This window comes from Rhipicephalus microplus, chromosome X (genome assembly GCF_043290135.1).
Source record: "Rhipicephalus microplus isolate Deutch F79 chromosome X, USDA_Rmic, whole genome shotgun sequence".
NCBI classification, from domain to species: Eukaryota; Metazoa; Arthropoda; class Arachnida; order Ixodida; family Ixodidae; genus Rhipicephalus; species Rhipicephalus microplus.
In genome coordinates, this window is record NC_134710.1 from 357566036 (window position 1) to 357578743 (window position 12708).

The window sequence follows — 12708 nt, forward strand, 5'->3', positions numbered from 1 at the left end:
AGTTCGACTGGCCCACATTTTATTGACGCAGAGCTTGTGTTCATTTGTTTAGGTGCTTGTTTCGTAGCAATGACAGAGAGGAACACTTAGCAAGCACAAAACGGTTTTCGTGTTGTTTGAATCCTTTATGTGTGCATCTTCTTGTATTTATACTGTTTATTGCTATCTATGGATTCATACCAACAAGCCCGGAAAACTACACTTCTAACCTTCACTATTCGCCAAAAGAAAAAAAATAAGAAAAATGGATGTGGCAATCCAGAGATACTTCACGTCTACTCACTTAGCTTGTATCGCACATGGAGTGTCCGCGTTCCTGCTATCTTTTGTCTGTCGTTGCTTTACTTTATCTAGATGCAAATTCAACCACAGAAGTTGAGTAGGTTCTCACGAAAATGGGCAGAGGTAGGTCAATGTTTTGAATATATCACCCAATTTAGATCACTTCAATTCAAAAACCAAAGGTTGTACGTCAATGAAATTAAACACTCTGACGGAGAATGTTATTTTCTATACACACACCGAAAATGAACATCCTCTGGCCTGTAGTTAGTGGACAGTCTACAGCTAAATTTGCGAAGTTTGACTGTATTCAAGAGATGACCAACAATAAAGTAGAGGTACTACATAAATTTGGTACATTGAGAAAATAGATAAATATGTATTAAATGTGCTGTTCAAAAAACAGTGATGTAACTGTAGCAGATTTTTCAGAAAATGGTCACAACTGAGGCACAGTCAGGCTAAATCGCGTAACTAGCACTCATTCTTGCCTGCTCTATACCAAGCAGTAACAGTTGACTTGTTTTAAATGAACATGATAAAATTGTACGAAATTGAGGCTTTTCAATGATATATAAGTCAACTATATAAAGCCAGTAGAACTGCCACCGCATCAGTTGAAAAAGTGGCACAAATTATGTACTCGGGCCGCCGGAGTGAGATGGCCGCCTTAAATCTGTTGGCGTCGGTTCCTAATAAGGCTTTAACATTTAGCAACTCAAAATCAAAAGGCCATATTATTCAACGCCAGAGGCAGTCTCATTGAAGAATTGTTCTTGGATGGTGCTCCCATTGAAAAGAACGAAGAATATGATCTGTCCGTCACCACCATTCTCGCCGGGCTGAGCAGACCACTGCGAACGCCTCAGCGAATCGGCAGCCAAATTCTGCCTGCTGAGCAGATGACATGAGACTCAGCATATGCAATGGTGTAGAAGATTAGCAGGAATAATGCAGTAGCAATGAAGCATATAGACTTACATGGACTCTATGAGCAAATACAATAAGTATCCTTAAATACAATTATATGCACTGTTTTTTTTTAATTTGAAGCTATGTTACCAAAACGTTGGGGGAATATAGCACTGCACCTCATTTCATGAGGGCTAGCATGTATAGGCGAGCGAAAAGTTCTTCACATTTCTTCATGTTAACATAAGTCCGACAATTAGACTGTATAAAGTGGCAAACCATGTGTTTCTGGTGCATGAATTAAACTGACTGGCTCCTGAAATAAAGCGGTTGGCAATTGGATTAAACATGGTGGCACATGGATTAAACTCACTGGCACACGGCCTAATTGAGTTGGTGCTTGGAATAAATCTATGGCACATAGATTAAATAGCTTGGCTTTGAGATTATTTCAATGGCGTGTGGATTATTTAAGCTGACACATGGATTAAAATGAGTGGGAGAACCTGTAGTTGCAAAATCTTTGCCATGGGCTTGCTGTCAGCATTTTTTTTCTGGAGAGTGTGGAATTGCACATATATTATGCCTCGTCTGAATCGCATCTGTATTATTGTGCACTTGTGTGAGCCACCACCACAAAAGGTAATATTTGTGCACTTCTTCAAGTTCAATGTTGAGTACTTTGACAAATAGTGAATGTACCCAGTTTTCATCCCGCTGTGCAACTTTTTCAAAAACGTAATGTAGCAATGTAAAAGCTCGTTAATTCAAACTTGCAGTAATTCGAGCTGTCACTCTGGTTCTGGGACAGCCCTGTGTATTTTATGGGGAAAGACTCCCGATCAGTATCCATGACTGTTACTAATTTGAACAGTTTTCATTGCCCTGTGCAGAAGTCGGCCTAGAGCGACCACAATGTGTTGCAGAGTCAAACCATACCAAACTTATTAGAGATTCAAAATAATGAAACCGAGGTCTTTCTCAGCAGATAACAATTTGGGCACTGTGCTGGAACTATTGCAAAAGCTGCAAACAATGATCATGGAAGCTCGAAAGAAGAAATGCAAGCCAATACAAATTACTGATTGCTGATTACTGGAACATAAATATAGTATCATACATTATTTCTACATTAAGGCTCACTGCTCACATCAATGCATGTCGGTGCTTAATTGTTTCTAGAGTATCAGTGACTGATTAATTAGTTCTGTATGCTGTTAGAGCTCCATGATCCTAATTTGTGAAATCAACTGCCATAAACGTGTAGTAGTACTGATAACGAGGCCTCAGGTGGCTTCCTTTGGTACTGCCTGCACAGTGCGGTGCAATATTGATTAATTTTAGTGCCCGCCCACTAATTCAAACTCTGCTTGATTCAAACAGTTTTGTATGCCCCCTTCAAATTCAAATTAATGAGCTTTTACTGTACGTGCAACAGGTCTTTGCAAACACTGAGTTCTATATGCGTTTTGTTTTGGCTCCAACAATATCAAATCTTTCTGAAAACATACATAATGACTTAAATACAAAAAAAAAGTCACTCGTGAACTTGTAGCCAAGACAGGTGGTCCGTACAAAGTTATCTAACACAGTCACTGAAATATAACCTACTTTCATTGTTAAATAAACTGGGAAAAGAAAGACTTACTTTAAATACTTCGGTGTGAAAACAAATGAGAGAGTCTGTTGGCGGATCTGAATGAAAGCATAAACGAAACAATTCTTATATTTTCTTATTGTTTATTTTTGTATTATCTATTTCATGCTCAGTGTTTCAATAAACAATGTATCATCATATTGGGGAATCACAGTAATGTTTATAGTACTAGTGATTTTCTTAGTGCTGTAAGCACCACTGCTTCTTATGTATAACAATGTATTCTGACATTTCCTCTGACTAAATGTATTAGATTTCTATTTTTTAAACAAATGCCATGTGTTTGTGTGTGTTATGCAACATGTTCCATTTTTTTCAGTTGCATTGAAATTGTGTAATTGGATATATGCTGAACATGTGTCGTAGTATGCTGGTTTTAGTGTTACTTCTTTCATATGAAGGCCATCAGGCACATTCAAGCTGGACCGTGCAGATTTTCACCTGAAGGACCCTCAACATTTTTTTTCAAAAATTAAAAACATTTCTGATTCCGATATTGTCATGCAATATCAACAACTGTGGGGGCAGTGCCAAATTGTCTACTGTATGGTATGGAATGCTATAACAAAGCACCATAAGTGCAACCAATGCTCGCTGTTGAACGAGCATTGTTACGTGTGTTTGCTAGTTTCACTAAATCTAAGGAGCCTGTCAATACAGTTTACAGTGTTACTCTCAAATTAAAAGAAATTTTCATTCCTACAACTTTGCATTTGATGAGGAGCTTGCGAGGATACAAATGACAACTACGCGACAAAATTCGAGTAATATTTCATTCGTTATTTGATGGTTTTGACGCTGAGTCCTGCGTTTTGTTGGCCCTGTTCATGCAAAAATGAGCACATGCGAAATTGGAGCCTTGGCTCGAAGCATTGTGCAGCTAGCTCTACAGAGATAAATATAGAGATGAAAAAAAGCAGAGAAGTGGGCATGACAGAGCACTACTTCTATGACAGAGACTTTGACTATTTGTATAGCACTTGCAGCAATCACTTGTATAAGTGATCGCACTGACTAGCCTACCTCTCTGACAAATGACATAAAGAAGTTTCACTCAACAGTACTTGTGCTGTATCACTGATTGTAAGCCGTTTGTGGAGGGACACAGATTCTAACTGACATGCTTGCTTTTCAGAGTCATTTACGGCAGACCACAAGCCCCTGCTAGGTGAAGAGCCATCTCTTCGAGGCTTTTTCCACGGCTGTGGATTTAACAGCCTCGGGATGAACGGTGGTGGTGGATGTGGCCAGGAACTGGCGGCATGGGTTCTGCAAGGAAGGCCCAACCTGGACATGTATAGCTATGACATTCGGTACGTATTGAGCTCTTCATGGACGGAGTACATCATCGTAACTCGATTGTAAGCAACAAGTCTTAAAAATAAAATGAGAGTATTTGCAGTCTTTGTTTTCATATTTAATCATTGGTCTTAACAGGCTTATCAGGCATATGGTGACATATACTTTTCATGTCACCGTGCCTATGCCAGGCAGTTCACATGCCTTCATGTAAGCTCGGGAACACCCTTGCGAATGTGAACAAATGTCTCCTGTCATTTGAGAAGTTCCTGCATGTAGCATATACTGTTTCCTATGAGCAGTGTGACTACAAGGACATTGGGAATTTCAAAAGAAGACTCAAGAAGCATAAGCATGCGCAGAGTCCCTCATAGAGGAAGCGAGGGGGGCAAAGTTGATTGCACCCTCCGACCATCCTTCCCGCTTTGGTTGAGTCCAAATGACAAGATGCAGCACAAGAGATGAAAAAAAGAAAAAAGAAAATGGAAACAACGACTTGCTTCTCACAATGGCCTGCCTTTGGTCTCTTGCTTTCCTGAGATATAGATAGGAATTAAACAGTTCTTGAAATGCAACATCCGGGCTCTTTAGCTGCCATTATCATAAAAAAAAAACTGCATAGTCATAACTGAATAAACATGTGGCAGACTTTACGCCGCCCCTCCTTGGGGATTAGAAGGGCGGCTGCTACTTTCCCCTCCTCTGCTTCACTTATGCGAGCACCTATGTCAAGGAGCATCAGAAGGGCATAAACAAGCACTGTCTGGCCTTCTGTGCTACTTCAGAACATGCAGACTTTACCGGTCACCTGATATTTTTTGACAGTGCCTGTGTTACTTCAATTGAAACAAATACTAGTCAACGGCTTTACCTTCAGTTACTACATATCCGGGCTGCGACACACAGTTTGAACCACATCGACAGAAGTCTAAATCTAGTCTACACCCCAAAAATGAAGTCATGTACTGTACTCCACACAACCTCATTTGCTTCTCGTTTTACAAAACCCTTTGTTGTGAACAAGGCTTCCCCTTGGGGGTGCCTAAACATCTGTAGCAAATTCTTGCCTTGGTCAGTCTCTGTTCAAATTTATTGGCAAAAAGTATACAACCTTGAGCTGAATGTTACATTAAGTGGATTATTTTGAGATTTTCTTTTTTTTTTATATTTTGTCTGCTGGGTTTTACATGATTAGTCTGCATTCTTCTCGTTTCATTAGCAGAATCTTCAGTCACATAGCAGGGCTGCGCACATGCACACACACATACACATGCACACACATACACACAAACACACACAAAACATGGATAAAGAAAGGCAAGTACACAGGACGGGCACAGTTGAACTTTGCCCCCCTTATGTGTACTGGCCTTTTTTATTACTGCTTGTGTTTTTGTTTTTTGAGCTCGACCTTGCTATATGTGTTCAAGGATGTTCCAACTACTAGCCCAAATGAGTGATTTATTGTTAGTTTTGCATCTAAATGTACTCTTATAGCCCTTCTGTCATTTCTGTCATTTTTAGAGACAATGCATGCAGGCTCCCAGTTTTGCATATATTAATAATACTAAACTATCTGCTTTCTGATGTGGTCAGATTTCAGGCTAAGTTGGCAGCCATTTGCTGACTAATGATGCACATGCATGCATTATGAAAAGAAACTGAGCAAGAAGAAAATCTAGCCAAAGTGAAAGTTACTTGGAACACAAAATGAGCCTAGCTCCAAGTTCCTTGCGGTACTGCAGATTGGGGAGGCTCGTGCATTATAATGTCATTTTGGTTTAGTGCAGCTCAGTTTGGAAGTTAAGCACGCACCCTGCTACTTGAGATTTCCTTTTTGCTATTGTTTCTTTCCTTTGTGCTCAAACTAAGCAGTGCTAGAGCAAAACGAAGTTCCTTCCACTTTGTCTTCATGTTTTTGTGCTGTTTCTTTTCATAATGCCAGCACAAGTTTTCCAACTTTTCATCCTTATTGAGATAACAATGTAAATTTCCATTCTTATTGTGCATAATAACACACCTCTCTACCCAACCACTTTGTCTTCAATGCATTTCTATTGAAATGATAATGAATAGAGAGGTGAAGAGAAAGGGCAAGGTCTATGGAGGAAAGGAAGACCAGGAAAAAGAAGTGTGGAAAGTAACACGTGAACAAGATGCACATTTTGTTTGTGTGTTACTCTCTACATTTTTTTTCCTGTTTTCTTTCCTTTTCACCATTAACCTTGCCCTTTTTCTTTACCTCTGTATTCATTATCATTTGGATAAAAATGATAAAAGGACAAAGTGATTGGGTAGAGCAGCATGTTATAATAAAATTAAAGGAAAGGACCTAATACAAAACCCTGTATGACTCGAGCTCTTTACCTGGGGTAGTATTTAGGAATCATGGTCACTGACAGTTAGTACATATTGATACCAGTTACTTAAAGATCACGAAAACCAGAGAAGATTATTATTAGTATTGAGTAGAATGACCTAATTGGCTTTCATTTTAATTGGTAAATTGTCATTTACTTTGTGGAATAATGATAAATTGGGGATAATACAGTATATATGAGGATGTTTTTCCAGGGTTGTGTGCAAAGGCATGTAAAATAGAAGGGGTTGCATTCTCTAAAAGTAGGCTTGTGTGTGGAATGCGTAGTCACTTGAGCGAAGTTTCGCTGTCGAGGCTTTTCATCATTAGTAGATACAACACTGCTGCTTCGACAAGATGAAGCACCTGCTGTACATTCAAAATCCCAAGTGTGTTGCTCATGTATACTGTCGTAGTGCTTATTTGATGTTATTTTTCCAATCTTGGATGGAACCTAACCCCATAAAGCCCAGCGGATCATATTTGCTGTGCCAACTTTGAAGCTACGCCCGCTGCTGAAAACCGAAACTGAAAGCGCAAAAGCTGGTTGGCAGCGCTTAGGGAACGCTGAAGAGTGTTTAGAATCTCCGTGCTTCTAGTTCTTGCCACCAGGGCGCCGCTAACTCACTATCAAAGATGACCGCCTTGAGGACTGCACTTGATAAAATTCCTGCCTCGAAAGCTCTACACTAAAAAATATAATTACTACATTTGTTTTCTGAAAGCTTCTCTGAACTGTTTAGCCTCATACATTATCTGATCTCTAGCTATGATTTTTCGGGATGTGCCATAGCTTGAAACTCTACGATAGCGGGGTAATTTCGCCCACAGCATATCTGATACAGTGGACGTTACTTGAACGCCCACTCCAAGCTAATGAAACGGCGTGTGTTCATAGCTGTGCTGTCAAAGTGGCATATGGAAAGACAAAAAAAGGGATGCCCTTTGAGCTTGCCTTCACATGCCCCCTAAATAGAGAAAAGTTCCACTAAGGGAGCCCAATGTTGACGTCAGGAAAGATGGTGTTGGGCATTACCCACTGGTGACAAACCAGCGGCTGCGCCACAGGAACTGTGCGGCAAGTGAGAATAAGCTCGATTCCATCATTTGTTTCGAAAGTGGCATTACACTTTGCCTCAGCAAGGAAAGAAATTGTGTTTTTGATTATTATAGGTGCTGAAGCATGACATTGACATGCCGCTAATATCTTTTCAGGAAAAAACGCACTGTATCATATATGATACGAATTGTATTTTTTATGTGTCACATCTCTACTACGGGAACTTGTTTTAAATAACGTTGTATCTCAACAGCAAATAAACGAGATATCTCATTTTTTTCTACGACAACTTCTATACGTGGGCTTTCTGGGGTTAAGCAGTGCAACATGTTCTGTAACTTGCACTCTTCATTAACATAAACAAATTTTTAAAGCTGTAGCAGCATCTAAACACCTAATTTTCTTGTTAGTCTTTGTTTCTTATAGGTTGTTTACATACTAACCAAGTTTACTACTTTCATTTTTAAGACGATTTTCTCCTTCACTCACCAAAAATTCCCAGTGGATTCGAGAACGAAGTCATGAGTCATATGTCAAGAACTATTCCATTGTTTATCCAAATGATGAACCGCTCGCATCAAGAAATATGCGGAAAGATCCATTCCACGAGGTGATGCATCTTTTGAAGTCTGATATAGTGTCACATGTTTTACACCTTTTGTAAAAAAAACAAATTTTTCTGTATGTTAAGGTTCTTTCCCAGGCAGGCTGCGTGTTCCAAGAGCGACTAGGCTGGGAACGACCTGGTTGGTTCGCTAAAAATGGCCCTGCTCCAGTGAGTACTTATATCTTCTTTTTTTGCCTTAAGTTTGCGAACTGGACCTCTTTAGAATTGTATTCACTTGAGCTTGTGGATTCATAGCTAAGAGGAGTTCGACTAGTGGAACAAAAAAGACAAACTCAAAAGCTGAGACAGACAAAGATGTCAGTAACTCATCTGTTTTGAAGTGAAGCTGAAATGGTTCAGTTTAGTCTGCAGAACATAAAATAATGTCCATCTGTTGTTTTTGCTACTGCTCGTAAATTTAGGGCCAATCACAAACATGATTAGAGTTGTAGCTTGCACTCTTAAGTACTACAGCTCCTTTTTTTGTCTGTAACACCTTACATATTTTTTTTTAACAGCAAAGCTGTTCGTACTCAAGGCTTTCTTGTCTGTTAACATAGTGATGATCACATAACTTTGCAGTGAGGTGTAAGGGAGGCTTAGTAGGAAGGGGAGGGCTGCGCCGTGCTCCGAGAGGAGAGGGCATAGGATGTTGAAGCTCGGAGGAGCGTTGAACCTTCTAGAAATGTGCCAAGAGGAGGTGAGGGTGAGGCTCAGTGTGGTATGACACAGCGTGTCAGTGTTCAGGAGTTTGCACTTTTACAATGGCGAATATTTTTCACTGTCGCAATGATAGAAGCCACCAGATGCGAGCATCGGCAAAAGCGGGCATGTCATCGCCGAGCCAACCGCAGTGTTTGTGCAAGGGAAGCTGAAGCAACCCTTTTAGATGCCACCTTTAACTGCGAACTGCCTGTGAATGCGTGAAATCACCACAGTGTTATTTCAAGGCACTAAATAGTGTACAATACAGCAACAATAGTTTAATTGTACACAAAATGTCACAGTAGTTCAATTTATGTATATTACAGTAATAATTTGTAATTTCTTTATAGTTAATTACCTATTAGTTTTGAAGCCATTTATGCCCTCTTTTTTCATAAATAGGATGAAAAGTAAGGCTAAAAGTGTAGTTCCAATTTGTTTTCAGTTATGTCCATGTTTGGTGAAGAAAAATTATACTTTTTTATTGAACAACTCGTCGAATATGGTAGTGCCTTCAGCAAAGTGATCATATGGAGCAGTGCAAAGTGATCATATGGAGCAGGTTGAATGAAGACAAATTAATTATGCAGGAGGTAAAATTTATCCAAAGGCCAATGTATGTTGTTTTTTTTAGTCCCTAGTTAATATAACTAGCAAAAACAGGTGGTGTACACAATTGTGTACATAGTGTCTGAAAGGGCTAAGCATCAATGATGGGAAAACTAACACATGGTGGCAATAGTGAAGTAGCTGAGTTTTTGTACAACGTGAAGCGAGAAACAAAAAATGCACTCTTTCCTCGTGTGTGTTACTAATGCAGTGCATGTCTGTCTTAGGCTATGCACCCAAGCTATTAATGAATATCGGATCATTTTTTTCTCATTTTCGTATTCCAGCAACTTCTGGGAGCAGCTGTACAGTTGTCAGTAAAGTTTTAAACCTATACCGCCTGTGTATTGCACCGAGTTCCTGCGTCACGAAATTTTATTTTTGTAACATTCTTTTTCTTCTAAGTAGGTACTAAAGACAACTAGCTAGTTCTTGTGGAATTGTAGTTTAAAACAGTAATGAGAGGGTACCCACTTGACACAGAAAGAACGAAGCATGTCTAGAATATGTCCTTAAGTGATCAGGGCTTTATCTAAGCAAAGTTTCAGTTTTAATGTTACTTGAATGTGCACTTATTGAAGGCCTGAAGGCCTGCAGCTCTTCTTGTACCATATTAATGGTCTAGAAGTTAATGAAACTTTATAGAAAGTTTTATTCATTTATTTCTATTTGGAAGTAAATGCATTGCCAATAGTCACAGCTTAATACATTGTAATAATGACAGTAGCAATTTATTCAGTCATAAAAACATCGGCTATAAGTTTGGAAATGCAGCATTAGCACAACACTATGCTCATTCAAAAATAAGCCTAATATCACCAATGTGATACAATGTCAATAACGGCATCAAAACTTTTTTTGAATTGGCATCATTCAAGGTGTCTGTTGTTGCTGGAATGGTTCAGTGTATGCTGCAGTTGCATTGGTAATTGCAATTTTTTTCAGATTCACGGGTGTCGAGTTGTTAGTAACATGATAGATAGTAGCTTCTTGTCAGCATTTTATCTAAATGATCAGTGTAATGGTCTGGTTGCAGTGCTGGTGTGTATTTAAGGTAGTGAGAGAAGTCGAATACCACAATAGTGGAAATATGTGGTAAAAAACATTTCTATTCAAATTCAAATGCCTTTTCTGCCCATTATGGGAGATGCTTAAGGGCCTTATATAAACACTGGCTTCTGCGGCGGATATGTGTGCAGTCATGCTCGATTATTAGTGCAACTTCGGTCGGTGGGCTATTTGGAGGCACTGTCACGTTTTTTTACTGCATTGGCTGTTGCCATGGTGTTGCAGATATTAAATTGCTGCTTTTTCACTGCGTGGTGTCAGAACTGATAATTTGAGCCATGTAGAAAGTTCAGATACCACCCCTGAACTTTACTTGCACTTTTTCAAATGAACGCTGCTAAGCATTGGGCCCCATTTATGCAACACCAAAACAAATGAAGTTCAATCCTGCCTTTATTACTATGCCTGACTACAACCTAAAAAAAGTTATCGGCTATACTCCCCAGTCATTGCCATCCCTCCCACAGAAAATTAGCACAAAGGCTCTATCCAGTAACACTTGCTCATTTTCATGATGTCAAGCACTCCTTGAGTGTTTCAAATAGTCGACTTTTCTATACGCGCACATTTGTGTTGCTGGTTTAGGTCGAAAAGTTGAATGTCCTTGTAAATTTTGTCAGGGATTCTGACATCACTGCTTAGCCTAACATCATGTTTTAGGTAGCAAAGACGGAGCTTTATTTCCTTATGGTATGCGTAGTGCTATTCACATTAGCTTGCTTTTAGTTTGAGTGGAAACCAGCGGGCACGACTGTTTTCCACCGACAAAAGGCAGGTGACACGGTGCTGTGGGTGGAGCTGAGATTTTTTTCTTATGTTGTAAATGATTATAATTTATGAAATGCCAGCAAATGAAATTGACCTTTTGTACTGCAAAATGCATTCAGAATAATTACCGTACAACCGAAATATAGGTCGGACAGGAATACGTATAGGTCGACCCCCCCCCCCCCCCCCCCCAAATTTGGAATCTCCGAAAAATAAATGTTTGAAAATCTCAAAGTATCGTGGCGCACCCTTACCTTGGTAAATAGGCAACACAACCGGCTGCACTGTTGCGATATTTCTTTTTATTTGGACACTAATCTTACGTAGTTAAATGCCAGTAGGCCACCAAATGCTGTCTCTCAGACTCGTCCGAACTTCAGTCTGATGACGTCTGTGTTTTACTAGTAATGTCCCAGAGAGCATCGTCTGCCGTTCCATCTCACTCGTTGCTGATGGAGCATTTGCGGAAAGACGGAAGTATGCCGCCTCAGCACAAAGCCCTTCCGCTTCTTAAATCGGTGCACCCACAATGGGGATTCCTTGGAATTGCACCATCATGAGCCCAGAGTCATGCACTATCTCGAGAGCTTTCACGCGGATGCACTCCGCTGTTATAGGTAGCTACCTTGCAAGCAGTTCCCAGACGAATTCGGCGAGTAGCGTTTCCAGTTCGGGGTGCACTGTAGTCATTTCTGAAATGATGTTTTTTTTTTTGTTGGTGCTGCAAGATGTGATGCGCTACTTTTGGCTGCTCTAGTATCGGACGCTTTTCTCCAATGCACCGAATTCCCATTGTGCCGCCAGACTGTCGTGCACTTCAGCATACTCAATAACTTTTTCTTAAAGCCTATCGTAAACTGCCATCGACTACCACTCATTTCTGAAGGAAAAAATAAACAGCAGACTGACAGCAGATAATCGAGGCAAAATGGCATTGCTGGAATACTGTAGGCTTTGCCTAGCCTTGCCCAACAGCTTCGCTGCTGATGCTCACGATGGCAGTGGAGGCTTCGACTTCAGCTGCACATTGTTGCGGGACTTCCACATTTTTTTCTGCCAATGACAAGTATATAAGATAAGATTGCATTTTTAAAAATTTTACCTATATTTCAATTTTTACGGTAACTTGATTGTATTATTTGTTATCCCTTTGAATGCACTGCTTGAAATTCTGGTAATTTTTAAATATGTAGTCATGAATATGGTAGAAACGATTTGCATATTTTAGCATAGTAGGACTTGTTGATTTGTAGTAATGCTCAGTTTTTTTTATTTACCAGTAATTGGACATTTCATTCTGTCTGGTTGCATTTTTTAATGCTAAGGTTGCTATTATGAGCTGCATGAGAGAGCTACACTTTTTTCTTGTATAGGGCTTTATT

At 39.7% G+C, this 12708-nt stretch overlaps 1 protein-coding gene across 2 annotated transcripts in view; it reads left to right on the forward strand.

Annotated features, from left to right (window-relative positions):
• The window catches only part of Sardh (Sarcosine dehydrogenase), a 168515-nt gene that overhangs the window by 30114 nt on the left and 125693 nt on the right, over positions 1–12708 (forward strand). For both annotated transcript variants that reach the window (XM_037413481.2, XM_037413480.2), the window contains exons 9-11: positions 3987–4164; positions 8038–8179; positions 8261–8344. In XM_037413481.2, the coding sequence (XP_037269378.2) occupies positions 3987–4164; positions 8038–8179; positions 8261–8344 (404 nt within the window). The remainder of the gene's footprint in view (positions 1–3986; positions 4165–8037; positions 8180–8260; positions 8345–12708) is intronic.